This window comes from Lipotes vexillifer, unplaced genomic scaffold, assembly GCF_000442215.2.
Source record: "Lipotes vexillifer unplaced genomic scaffold, Lipotes_vexillifer_v1.1 scaffold1581, whole genome shotgun sequence".
NCBI classification, from domain to species: domain Eukaryota; kingdom Metazoa; phylum Chordata; class Mammalia; order Artiodactyla; family Lipotidae; genus Lipotes; species Lipotes vexillifer.
This window is the reverse complement of record NW_006783235.1, coordinates 854,455-868,734: the sequence shown is the minus strand read 5'-3', so window position 1 is coordinate 868,734 and position 14,280 is coordinate 854,455. Positions and strand designations below refer to the sequence as shown.

At 37.2% G+C, this 14,280-nt stretch overlaps 1 protein-coding gene across 4 annotated transcripts in view; it reads left to right on the top strand.

Annotated features, from left to right (window-relative positions):
- Nucleotides 1-14,280, top strand: part of GRIA4 (glutamate ionotropic receptor AMPA type subunit 4) — a 487,613-nt gene that overhangs the window by 346,453 nt on the left and 126,880 nt on the right. For all 4 annotated transcript variants that reach the window (XM_007455885.1, XM_007455887.1, XM_007455886.1 and 1 more), the window contains one exon: nt 13,712-13,765. In XM_007455885.1, the coding sequence (XP_007455947.1) occupies nt 13,712-13,765 (54 nt within the window). The remainder of the gene's footprint in view (nt 1-13,711; nt 13,766-14,280) is intronic.

Sequence of the window (14,280 nt, the reverse complement as noted above, 5' to 3'; positions counted from 1 at the left end):
GGCAAGGAGTTGAGAGTATTTATGCACCAGCTTCTGTCAATCGTTGTATGAGGGCTGCTGAGAAGGAGGGTATTAATTCCCTGGCACTTCTAACCTGCTCTCCCCACCACCAAGGGCAAGTGGGCTCTAGAGGTCAGAGAAGACCCTGAGTCAAGGAAATTCAGGGGCTGGCAGTTAGAAAGTGAGCAATTATGCATTGAAATAGTAAGCGGAAAAACGTAGGTAGAGCATCAGTAGTGTTTATTACACTGACTAACAATACAGACATAGGAATTTAAGTTTGTACAGTATTCTAGAGCTCAAAGAAGGGTACTCAAAATCTTTTACTTGTATTCAGTCAGTATCCCAGGGGCTGGCAGTTAGAAAGTGAGCAATTATGCATTGAAATAGTAAGCGGAAAAACGTAGGTGGAGCATCAGTAGTGTTTATTACACTGACTAACAATACAGACATAGGAATTTAAGTTTGTACAGTATTCTAGAGCTCAAAGAAGGGTACTCAAAATCTTTTACTTGTATTCAGTCAGTATCTGCTAGGAACTTCCAGTGAGAGAGAGATCACTACTTTAAGAGGCAGCCATCTTATTATGGACAGCTCTCTTCGCCTCCCTTTCCCCTACAAAGAGTTTGTCCTAATTAAAAACTTTTATAATTTTTAACATTTCCAAGTATAGAAGAAAATGCATATGTGTATACACCTCTTTATCTTTAAATATATGAAGAGAGTTCTCATCCCCTATCTTCTCCTTGAATCTCTTCTCGCACTAAACAGCCTTAGTCCTTTTTGGTCAGGGATTCCTTCTTTTCCTCTCCCCATCTGTGCATCATACTGAGGGCCTGCTGTTATCTTAAAAGTTGTAGTTTAAGTCTGCAGGTTGTTTGCAAAAGTCCTTTGCCTTATGTCTTACTTTGATGGAACTGAAGTAAATTAAACAAACTAAAGCTTTTGTTTTTATCAATAATAATATATTTAGAAACACCTTAAAAATCAACATTCAGGGGACATTTTGGGCTTTGGAACGTCTATTAAAAAAAAGCCTTCATGATAATGTTTCCAACATTTACTAAGCATCATGTCCCTATCACCACCAAATATGTTGTACTCTTTTCTCCTTGTCACTGAATTCTCTGGAACATAATACCAATTAACAATTCCTGGGAGAGGAATTTCCAGCTAACTTACGAAATCAAATTAAAAGGGAAACCAAAATCATTCATACTCAAGTGTGCCATTGCAGATATTTAGCTTAAAAAGAGTGCTCAATATAATGATCATAGCTTTATAATAATAATTTGAGGTAATATAAGCTCTTATCTAGAAAGACATCTGAGTGCTTTATAAGTCATTGAAATATAAAGAATTAACATAAAATCAGATTGTGGATTGAAGGCTGAACTATCATTCATTTGGGAGTCTTGAGTTGATCTTAATAAACTAGTGTTTGTGACATTTATATCCTCATTAACTTCTTTATATTTTAATCAATATTTATTATCGGTTCTCTCTTTAAAACTACCTATTCTCCTAACCAAGTGATACCACTTCTCCTTAAAACCCACAGCACTCCCTTTACTCTGCTCTGCATTTCAGTTATTTCTATTTAAATCTTATACCCTTACGAGAAAGTAAACACCCTTATAACAGCAGCACTGACTTACTTTATAGTCCTTGAATCTCCTTACCCTAAACTTGTACATAGGTAACAGCTATTGAATTAAATTTATCTAAGGGTGGGATCAAGATGGAACTGTCCTGGATCCATTTTCCCTAATTTTAATAAATTAATAAATACTTAGAAGTCACATTCATAAATATCAATTATATCATAATTTGTTAATAAAACAATTGTTGGGATCTCATCTGGGGTTTACCATGGTAATATACCTAGGATTAATTTTAGAAATGACTCATTTGACCAGCACCAAAGATACTTCTAAACAGCTGTTTGTTTCCTAAAAAACAAACAAGAAAAAGTAATTAAAGGAATCAATTAGTCACTTTCTGTAAGTATTTTATTCTTGTAAAGATGGACTCCTTTGAAAGAGAATGATCAATGTAACTTGTATAATCTTTCGTAACCTATTAGTTAGAACTCTAAACAGACACTTCATCATTATTATTTGTCTAGTTGAATCCTCTGTGTCTTTCAAGAAGGTAAAAAGAATGGAGATGCAGATTTTCTACTCCTACATTTTTCTGTCTCTATGAAAGGCCATAATTAATTATTGCAAACAAGTCCTCACCCTAGGCATTGTTTTCTCTTAATGACTTGGCCAAACACACTGTATGAAGGTAATGCTATTTTTGTTTTTCTTTCTTTCTTCTTTTTTTTTTTGCTACTGTATTTTCTTAATGGTTTATTTTATTTATTTATTTTAACATCTTTATTGGAGTATAATTGCTTTACAAAGGTGTGTTAGTCTCTGCTTTATAACAAAGTGAATCAGCTATACATATGTTTCACCTCAAGCTGTTTATTTTCCCTCTTTATAAAAGAATAACATCAGAAATACAGAGATACAATGTTTGATCTGCATGCAAAATTGAGTCACTCAGATTTGGTTGTTTTATGGGATAGTCTTCACTTTGGTTGTGATGATGAAAGTTAAGAAAAACCATACTCATGACATTGTCGGTTTACACAAACATGTTTGATCTGCATGCAAAATTGAGTCACTCAGATTTGGTTGTTTTATGGGATAGTCTTCACTTTGGTTGTGATGATGAAAGTTAAGAAAAACCATACTCATGACATTGTCGGTTTTACACAAACGTAAAAAAAAAAAAAACTTAGACAAATGACCTTCTAGGTGTAGGACACTTTACTACAGAGTATAAATTAGGGGTTTTTTCACAAAGAAATTTCCATCTAGTGGTGGATGCTTGGCAGAGGGACCAAAATCTGACCTTACACCATGGCCACACTAGATTAGGGTGGTGAGTGTTTAAAGGCAATGAGGCCTTTGCAACAGTTTGTCTACCACATTTGTTCTTTCCCAGCCAGGATGTGGCTCAGAAAAAATGGTATTCTGTCTAGCATAACCAGCCAGGTAAATAAATCTTCAGACCTCTGGCCCCTGAGTTCTCAGTTTCCAGAATATTGACACATATCAAGCTGTGCAAGGCCTTTTCTGTCACGATTTACATCACTTTCAGTTCTTTGTGGTTTTGTTAAATCCTCACCTCTTGAAAATGTATTACATAAGCCCTAGTTTATTATAGTTCTTTCTAGCAATCTAGAACCAAGAGTGGTTTCTTCATGGAGACACCTAGTGCAGAATTTCCATTGGTTCAATATCTTTTTAACATTTACAAGTGTTTATACTTTAAAATGAATTTAAAAGAAATCAGAGGTGATTGACTACAGACACACAGAAAATGAAAGCTGAGAAAGAAGAGGCAGGAGAAGTAAGAGAGTTAAAGAGAGTGCATAAAAGGTTTAAATAGCCACACCAGAGAAAAGTTATAGTGAATCAGCAAGAGATAAATAATGGATTGCCAAGTGGCAACAATCCTTGCTGAGATCAAATAGCAGGAATCTCTAGTAAGATTCAACAATATAGTATGCAGTTTCCCAAACATGTACCAACCATCTTTGATAATTATCTTTGCAAAAGCTGTAACTGAGCTTCCCAGAGAATAAGAGGACTCCAGCCTGCTCAGCCCATGCTAAATCACTCAGGTTTGCATTACCCAATAACATGAGTAATTAAACTGCTTATTTACCAAACTTTCTTTATACTGCAATCTATTTATTGCTTGTCCTCATCTTTATGGTGAGATTGTCAAGGGGATTTCAGTTTTAGATAAATTATGGACTACATAAATCTGGCAATGTAAAACATGTAGAATACTATGTAGAACATTACAAATGTATAGCTGAGCTTCGAAGAAAGTAAAGAAAATCTTCAGGGGCCAAGAATGCAAGATGACTGTGCTGAAGGAAGTTGTCAGATTGGGTAGGCTGACTGGGGGTTTAATGCTCACTGAAGAACAAGAACTTTGTGTTCATTCAAGGCAATAAGTTAGATCTTAGATCCCACATAAAGCCAGACTATTGAAAGGAAACATCTCAATAAAGAGGAAGAGTAGAAAACATCTACTTTTAAGTGTTTTCTGTCTTGGCCTGGGCTTAGTGTAGGGAGAGAGATATCTTCGGTGAGAATTTGCCATCAAAGCCTTCATTAGGCAGATTGTAATTTGAATTTTTACCACACCCTGTGATCTGGGAATCTGGAAACTGGAAAATTATCATAAAGGTGGCCCTAAGGCCAGTGATACCAACATTGTAGTATCTGTTAGAAGAAAATAGAAAATATCTTTGAATGGATATGTTATGGGATATTGGCTGAGAATTGCCCAGAATTGTTGAAGTACAATCCTTATAGTCAGGAAGCAAAAAAATGCTGAACAAAGTAAACAAAAATTAAAAAGTAAAAATCCAAACTCATTGTAATGAAACTGCAGAATCTTTAATACAAAAAAAAGGTCTTAGATGTAATTGAAAAGGAAAGATTAGATGAACAGAAACTCCATTTCACCAAAAGCTATGTATGCAAAACTCTGTTTTCCAACACAATTCATATGTTCTGGGTTTAAAATAAAAGGGTTGAGAAGTCAAGATATCAGAAGAGTAGCAGGATGTAGAGTTCAACTTTCCCCACAAATGCATCAAGAATACATCTACAAATGGAACGATTCTCACAGAGAACCTGCTGCACACTAGCAGAGGACCTTGGACACCTAAAAGGACAAGAAAAATCCCTGCATAACCAGGTAAGATGAAAGAAAGAAGAAGGAGAAAAGGAGAGGAGAGGAAGTGGGACAGGACCCACACCTCTGGGGGGGAAGCTGAAGGAGAGAACAGGTTCCTGCATCTGTGAAAGCCCCCTGACCAGCAGGGATATCAGCTGGGACAGAAGGGGAGCTTTGGGAGCTCAGAGGAGAGTGCAGCAACCAGTCTGTAGCAGGCAGGACAGAGTGAGATCTACACAGAGGGTCCAAGTCACAGCTCTGCATATCCCAGCTTGAGACATGTGTCTGCCAGTGCAGACAGGACCTGGGTGCTGGAACTTGGGGTTTGGAGAGCAGACCCAGGGAGAGGACTGCTGTTGGCTGTGAGGAGACAGCCTGAGGGGGTGGGAAAGAGGAGCTCCACAGCCAGGAATGCTCCTGGAGGAAGCCCAGACCTCCATAGAAGTGAAGCGTCATTATTGAGTGATGCACAAAGAGCAGGGCTGCCATTGCAGCCTCTCTCCCCATGCTCCAGCCCCTGCCTCCCCAGCACACTAGGAAGGGATCCTGCTGGGACTGGCTCTCTCGCACCTGCAGCCCCTGGCCACACCTCATGCCCCGTCCCTGCTGTGGCCAGCTCTCTTACGCCCTTGGTGTCCTGCTCCCCCACACAGAGGTGGAGTTGAAACCAGGGGCACTGCAACTAAGGAAGAAGAACTAAAATCTCTCCTCACAGATGCACAAACCACAGAATTACACCCCCATGACTGGCTTTGTAAACTCAGTGACTGCAGAATATCTGAGTGCTGAATGAGGGCTCCTGCAGCCAAGACAGGTCTAGCTTTAGCAGCTGCAGACTTTGTGAGCACATACACAGGTGATGGGCCAGGCCAGAGTCTGAGCTGCCCCCATAGAGCCCACAGTAGGTCCATATCTATGATTACTGCAATCCTGGGAGCTGACTTCAGTGGCTCTATGTTGGTGGCCTGTTGAAAACAATGCCTGAGAGACACCGGGGCCAATTGCCAGCATACCCACAGTTAAGGTGGGGCCAAGAGCAGTGCCAATAACAGAATAACTTGTAAGCTCACACAACGGGTGAAAGGTGACACAATGGAGCATGCTTACAGGTGAACTACTCCAGAGGAGGAAGACTCAGTGGCTTCTTTCCCAGTGGGAGTGCTCCAATCTCACCTACCTCACTCTGTAGATCAGAAACAGCTATGAGACAAATCTGGGGGCCTCCATTCAAACAACTGGGAAGCAGACCCTGCCCTTGACAGGCATTGACAACCACAGAGTAAAGGGGAGACCCTGCTTACTATCCAGGGCAGGCCTGGTCACCACAAAACCACTCAAACACCCTATCAAGGGGATAATGACCAGCATACACTGAGGAAAGTGGTGGCAGACATTGATACTAAAAACAGCCCTCACACACACACACACAAAAAATTAAACCTATGGAGGTTATATAGGGATGTTCCCATATAAAAATAACCCTCCAAGACAGTCTGAGCATCTGGCATCAGGAGGAAGAACCCCAAGAGCATTTAACCTTGAAGGTCAGCAGGGCTTGAGGACAGGAGCTCCACAGGGCTGGGGGAAACAGATACTCCACTCTTGGAGGGTGCACACAGGGTCTCACATGCACTGGGACTGAGCACAAAGCAGTACCTCCATAGGAACCTGGGTTATACCTACCTAGGGGTCTTGGAGGGTCTCCTGGGAGGGTGGGGGTTGGCTGTAGTTCACCATGGGGCAAGGACACTAGTATCAGAGGCTCCAGGAAATATTAATCTGTGTGAGACCTCCAAGAGGTCCTCATTTGACACCAAGACCTGACCCCACCCAAAAGCCTGCAGGCTCCAGTGCTGGAATGCCTCAGGTCAAACAACCAACAAGACCGGAAAACAGCCCCACCCATCAGCAGACAGGCTGGCTAAAGTCATACTAAGCTGACAGACACCCCAAAATACACCACTTGACATGACCCTGTCCACCAAAGGGACAAGAACCAACTCCACCCACCAGAGGGAAGGCATCAGTCCCCCCCTATCAGGAAGCCTGCACAAGCCCCAGGACCAAATTCACAAACCAGGGGGCAGACACCAGAAGCAAGAGGAACTAACACCCTGTGGTCTGAAGAAAGGAGACCACAAACACAGTAAGGCAGACAAAATGAAATGACAGATAAATATGCTGCAGAGGAAGGGGCAAGATAAAAACCTACAAGGAAAACTAAATGAGGAGGAGATAGGTAATCTACCAGAAAAATAATTCAGAGTAATGATGGTAAAGATGACCCAAGATCTTGGAAAAAGAATGGAAGCACAGATTGAGAAGATACAAGAAATGATTAACAACAACAACAAAAAAAATAGAAGATTTAAGAAACAGACAAACAGAAATAAACAACACAACAACCAAAAGGAAAAAGACACTAAAGGAATCAATAGCAGAATAACTGAGGCAGAAAACGAATAAATGAGCTGGAAGACAGAGTGGTGGAAATCACTGCTGTGGAACAGAATAAAGAAAAAAGAATAAAAAGAAATGAGGACAGTCTCAGAGACCACCGGGACAACATTAAGCACAAAAACATTTGCATTTTATGGTTCCCAGAAAAAAGAGAGAAAGAGAAAGGGCCTGAAAAAAATATGTGAAGAGATTATAGTCCAAAACTTCCCTAACATGGGAAAGGAAATATTCACCCAACTCAAGGAAGCACAGAGAATCCCATACAGGATAAACTCAAGGAGGGACATGCCAAGACATATATTAATCAAACTAACAAAAATTAAATACAAAGAAAAAATATTAAAAGCAACAAGGGAAAAGCAACAAATAACATACAAGGGAATTCCCATAACGTTATCAGCTGATTTTTCAGCAGAAACTCTGCAGGCCAGAAGGGAGTAGCATGATATATTTAAAGTGATGAAAGGGAAAAACCAACAACCAAGAATACTCTACCCAGCAAGGTGCTCATTCAGATATGACATAGAAATCAACAGCTTTACAGATAAGCAAAAGCTAAGAGAATTCAGCAGCATCAGAACAGCTTTACAACAAATCCTAAAGGAACCTCTCTATTCAAGGGGAAGAAAGAGGCCACAATGAGAAACAAGAAAATTTCAAATGGGAAATCTCACTGGTAAAGGAAATCATCCATACACAAATAGGATATTAAAACAAACAACCATAAGAAGAGGAGGGTACAAATGCAGGAAATGGGAATGCATTTGAAATTAAGAGACCAGCAACCTAAAACAACTTTGTGTGTGTGTGTGTATATATATATATATATATACTACTTTATCAAAACCAAATGGGAAATGGAAACCAAAAAAGTACAATAGGTACACATTAAAAAAAAGGAAAAAGCAACCCAAACACAGAACTTATGATGGTGATCAAACCACAAGAGAAGAGAACAAAAGAGACATGGAAGGGACAAAAAAAAAAAACACCCAAACAATGAAGAAAATGGCAATTGGAACATACATATTGATACATATATATTGATAATTACCTTAAATGTTAATGTATTAAGTGCTTCAACCAAAAGACATAGATTGGCAGAATGCGTATGAAAACAAGACCCATAAGAACCTGCTGTATGGTACAAGGAGCTCAGCTTGGTGATGACCTACATAGGTGGGATGGTGGGTGGGAAGGAGGCCCAAGAATGAGGGAATATATGTATACATATAGCTGATTCACAATGTTGTACAGCAGAAACTAACACAACATTGTAAAGCAATTATACTCCAATAAAGAAAAACAAAAAAAACACAAGACCCATACATATGCTGTCTACAAGAGACCCACTTCAGACCTAGGGATGCATGCAGACTGAAAATGAGGGGTTGGAAAAAGGTATTGCATGCACATGGAAATCAAAAGAAAGCTGGAGTAGCAATACTCATATCAGATAAAATAGACTTAAAGACTGTTACGAGAGACAAGGAAGGACATTACATAATGATCAAGTGATCAATACAAGAAGAAGATATAACATTTGTAAATATATATGCACCCAACATAGGAGCACCTTTATATAAAAGGCAAATGCTAACAGCCATAAAAGGAGAAATTGACAGAAACACAATAATAATGGGGAACTTTAATACACCACTTTCATCAATGAACAGATCATCCAGACAGAAAATCAGTAAGGAAACAAAAGCCTTAAATGACACATTAGAACAGATAGACTATGATATTTATAGAACACTCCATCAGAAAGCAGCAGAATATGCTTTCTTCTCAACTGTGCATGGAACATTCTCGTGGATAGATCACATCTTGGGTCTCAAATCAAACCTTGATAGGTTTAAGAAAATTGAAATAATATCAAGCATATTTTCTGACAACCCTATGAGATTAGAAATTAATTACAGGAAAAAAATGTAAAAAACACAAACACATGGAAGCTAAATAATATGTTAATAAACAACCAGTGGATCACTGAAGAAATCAAAGATGGAAAAAAAAAAAATCTAGGGACACAGCAATCCAAAACCTATATGATGCAACAAAAGCAGTTCTAAGATGGAAGTTTATACCACTAGAATCTTCCCTCAGAAAAATCTCAAATAAACAACCTAACTTTACACCTAAAGGAACTAGAGCAAGAAGAACAAACAAAACCCAGAGTCAGTAGAAAGAAAGAGATCATAAATATCAGAACAGAAATAAATGAAATAGAAATGAAGAAAACAATAGCAAAGATCAATGAAACTAAAAGCTGGTTCTTTGAGAAGATAAACAAAATTGATAAACCTTTAGCCAGACTCATCAGGAAAAAAAGGGAAAGGGCTCAAATCAAGAAAACTAAAAATGAAAAAGGAGAAGTTACAACTGACACTGCAGAAATACAAAGGATCATAAGAGACTACTATAAGCAACTCTATGCCAATAAAATAGATAACCTGGAAGAAATGGACAAATTCTTAGAAAGATACAACCTTCTAAGACTGAACAAAGAAGAATGGGAAATATGAACAAATCACAAATAATGAAATTGAAACTGATTAAAAATCTTCCAACAACAAAAGTCCAGGACAAGATGCCTTCAAAGGTGAATTATACCAAGGATTTAGAGAAAAGTTAACACCCATCCTTCACAAACTCTTCCAAAAAATTGCAGAGAGAGGAACAGCCCCAAGCTCATTCTACAAGGCCACAATCACTCTGATCCCAAAACCAGACGAAGATATCACAAAAAAAGAAAGTTGCAGGCCAATATCACTGATTAACATAAACACAAAACTCCTCAATAAAATACTATCAAACATAATCCACAACACATTAAAAGGATCATACACTGTGATCAAGTGGGATTTACCCCAGGGAGATAAGGGTTCTTCAGTACATGCAAATCAATCAATGTGATAAACCATATTAACAAATTGAAGAATAAAAACCATATCATCATCTCAATAGATGCAGCAAAAGCTTTTGACAAAATTCAACACCCATTTATGATAAAATCTCCCCAGAAAGTGGGCATAGAGGGAGCTTACCTAACATAATAAAGGCTATATACAACAAACTCACAGTCAACATCATTCTCAATGGTGAAAAACTGAAAGCATTTCCTCTAAGATCAGGAGCAATACAACGGTGCCCACTCTCACCACTATTATTCAACATAGTTTTGGAAGTTTTAGCCATGGCAACCAGAGAAGAAAAAGAAAAGGAATCCAAATTGGAAAAGAAAAAGAAAAGTAAAAGAAAACAGTAAAATCACTGTTTGCAGATGACCTGATACTGTACACAGAAAACCCTAAACATGCCACCAGAAGACTACTAGAACTCATCAATGAATTTGGTAGAGTTGCAGGGTATAAAATTAATATGCAGAAATCTCTTGCATTCCTATACACTAACAATGAAAGATCAGAAACAGAAATTAAGGAAACAATCCTATTTATCCTTGCATCAAAATGAATAAAATACTTAGGTATAAACCCACCTAAGGAGGGAAAAGACCTATACTCAGAAAACAATAAGATAATGATGAATGAAATCAAAGATGACACAAGCAGGTCAGATGGAGAGATATACCATGTTCTTGAATTGGAAGAATTATTATTATCAAAGTGACTATACTACCCAAAGCAATCTACAGATTCAATGCAATCCCTATCAAATTACCAATGGCATTTTTCACAGAACTAGAACAAAGAATTTTACAATTTGTATGGAAACACAAAAGACCCTGAATAGTCAAAGCTATATTGAGAAAGAAAAACACAGCTGGAAGAATCAGACTCCCAGACTTCAGACTATACTACAAAGCTACAGTAGTTAAGACAGTATGGTATTGGTCCAAAAACAGAAATATAGATCAATGGAACAGGATAGAAAGTCCAGAGATAAACCCACACATTTATGATCAACTAATCTATGACAAAGGAAGCAAGAATATACAATGGAGAAAAGACAGTCTCTTCAATAACTGGTACTAGGAAAACCAGACAGCCACATGTAAAAGAATGAAATTAGAACACTCCCTAACACCATACCAAAAAAATCAAATCAAAACAGATTAAAAGCCTAATTGTAAGGTTGGATACTATAAAACTCTTGCAGGAAAACATAGAACACTCTCTGACATAAATCACAGCAAGATCTTTTTGATCCACCTCCTACAGTAATAAAAATAAAAACAAAAATAAACAAATGGGACCTAATTAAACTTAAAACTTTTGCACAGCAAAAGAAACCATAAACAAAATGAAAAGTCAACCCACAGAATGGGAGAAAATATTTGCAAATGAAGCAATTGACAAGGGATTAAACTCCAAAATATACAAACGGCTCATGCAGCTTAATATCAAAAAAATGAACAACCCAATCAAAAAACAAACTTGGGGGGAAAAGGGGAGAGAGACAAATTGGGAGATTGGGAATGACATATACACACTACTATATATAAAATAGATAACTAGTACGGGCTTACTGTATAGCACAGGGAATTCTTCTCAGTACTCTGTAATGACCTATATGGGAAAAGAATCTAAAAATGAGTGGATACATGTATATGTATAACTGATTCCTTTTGCTGTACAGCAGAAATTAACACAACATTTTAAATCAACTATACTCCAATAAAAATTTTAAAAAAACTGGATTGGACCCCTTGGGAAAAATAGATTGGTAGGAGGGGAAGAGAAGGTGGGCATATAAAGTGGGGGAGTTAACATGAGGTCAACTTGGCTCTGGTTAAAAACTAACCAAGCAGTGGAGTAGAATGTAAACAGTGACAGTTAGTGCATCTGTTGGCCTCCAGCTGTTTTCCTTTTCAGCTATAAATAAGATAGGTTGTTTCTGGTGCTGGGCAGCTTGCAAGGTGTCAATATTGCACAAATTAACTCCAACCTCTCAGGAATAAAATTTGCACCTGCATGAAAGTGTGGTTATGGGACATGAATAAGAACGGAAATGAGAACCCTATTGTAGCTCCCTAGTTCACAAATATTGTTTGGAATAAGCTGGTACTTACTAGCAGTAATTCTCACAGTGAATGTCTCTGACTGAAGTTCTGTTGAAACATTTCTGGGATTATCTAAACATTTTATTAAATTGAATTATTTTATTAATTAAACATGTAATACTCATACGGCAACTTTTAAAATACTAGATATCACCAATGCTTTATTTGTGCAAAGCTGTGCAAGCTTCAGAACAAAGCTGCTTCTGCTATCTTGAAAAAAATAATAATAAAATAAAATGCTTTTCCTGTGTTTCATACACAAATTACTAATTTACAAAGAATTATTTTAGAAGATATTAAAATCCCAAAAGCAATTCAATTTTTTCTTTAATGAAAAAAGTAAATGTAGGGCTTTCCTGGTGGTGCAGTGGTTGAGAGTCCGCCTGCCGATGCAGAGGACACGGGTTCGTGCCCCGGTCCAGGAAGATCCCACATGCCGCAGAGCGGCTGGGCCCGTGAGCCATGGCCGCTGAGCCTGCACGTCCGGATCCTGTGCTCCGCAACGGGAGAGGCCACAACAGTGAGAGACCTGCGTACCGAAAAAAAAAAAAAAAAAAAAAAAAGTATATGTAAATCTTATATTGTGTTGTTACCTTTGAGGACACCAATGAGGCTACAAAGCTGCTCATTAGTAACTGTCATTAGACTTTCTCTAATTAAAGAAATTTTCAGTTCCACAAAATAAGAATTTTAATTTCTAGAAATAAAGTTGTACTTTTTAAAATATCTGATTACTTTTTTCTAAACTTTCTTAGTTTCAAATTTTCTAAACATTCCTAAAAAACATTCATATAAAAAAATTAATGTAGCAGAAGGAAAAGTCTCTTGATGTTGTTTTGTCCTTATTCTTTTTATCATAATAAAATATTGCTATATCCATAGGAAGGTGAGAATTACCTACATATTATGTGGTATCAGAGATATCTAAAAACAGAGATTTTGCCTAGAAAAGTCTTACCTGCTTTTCAGGACAACGATCCAATCTACTCATAGAAAATGATTCTCACCAGTTGAGGCACCTAACAGTCTGTCATGAATTCTTATAAATCATCAATAAATTAAGTACATCTAAATTCTTTGAACCAAAATAATTTTCTTTCTTATGTTAAAGTATTCTTTTTTAGAAATATATGTAAACTATTGGTTTGTCTCATAACATTGTCATTCTCTTCAAGGGGATTATAGCATAGTAGTTTTCTGAACAAGATATAATGAAATGATTGGGCATTTATACAGTGGGATTGAAATTACAGGGTTTTTTGGGTTTTTTTTACTTCAACCACTTAATTTTTAGTGTGGCTTATGAATTTCTTCTAATTAGGATAAATCACTTTCATAAGATAAACGATATCATTTTCTCAACATGTTTCCACATGGCATTATGCTAGAATAGTTAAAATTCTGTTTTTAAAAATATGATCATTCAGTAAAGTTAAATTGGTTTTCTCATATTTCCTTATATCTTCACAGATTGTGAGTGTTGGAAAGCATGTTAAAGGATACCATTATATCATTGCAAACTTGGTAAGAACTCTTTATTTTCTATTTTTCATAAGAATTGCTCAGACATTCAAGATTATGTTAACTGTGCCTTGAAATAGTGCTCTATTATTAAACTATATTACTTACTAAGCTTTTTATAACACATAGGATAGTACTCTTATTTGTCCACAAAAAAGTTAATGGTCAATCTAAGAAAGAAATGGAAAATTTTATTTAGGCCTACCTTAGGATTATAACCCTCTAGTTAGTCTTTCAGAAAGCTCTGAGGACTGTTCTGCCCATTAGAGGTCAAAGCAACGAGATTTTCTGCACAACTTAGAGGTCAAAACATAAGTTTTTCAGATAAAGGTTTATGAATCAAAGTAACATATTGACAGTTTACAGAGGCCAACAAGGCAATAGTGGGTCATTGTGACCCCTTACAGGATTGAGAAAGGAATGTTGTCTCCTAATCTCCTAAGTAGTTACCTTGCTGGTGTCAGTAGGAAATTGTTTTTTTTTTTCTTTTTCTTTCTTTCTTTCTTTTTTTTTTTTTT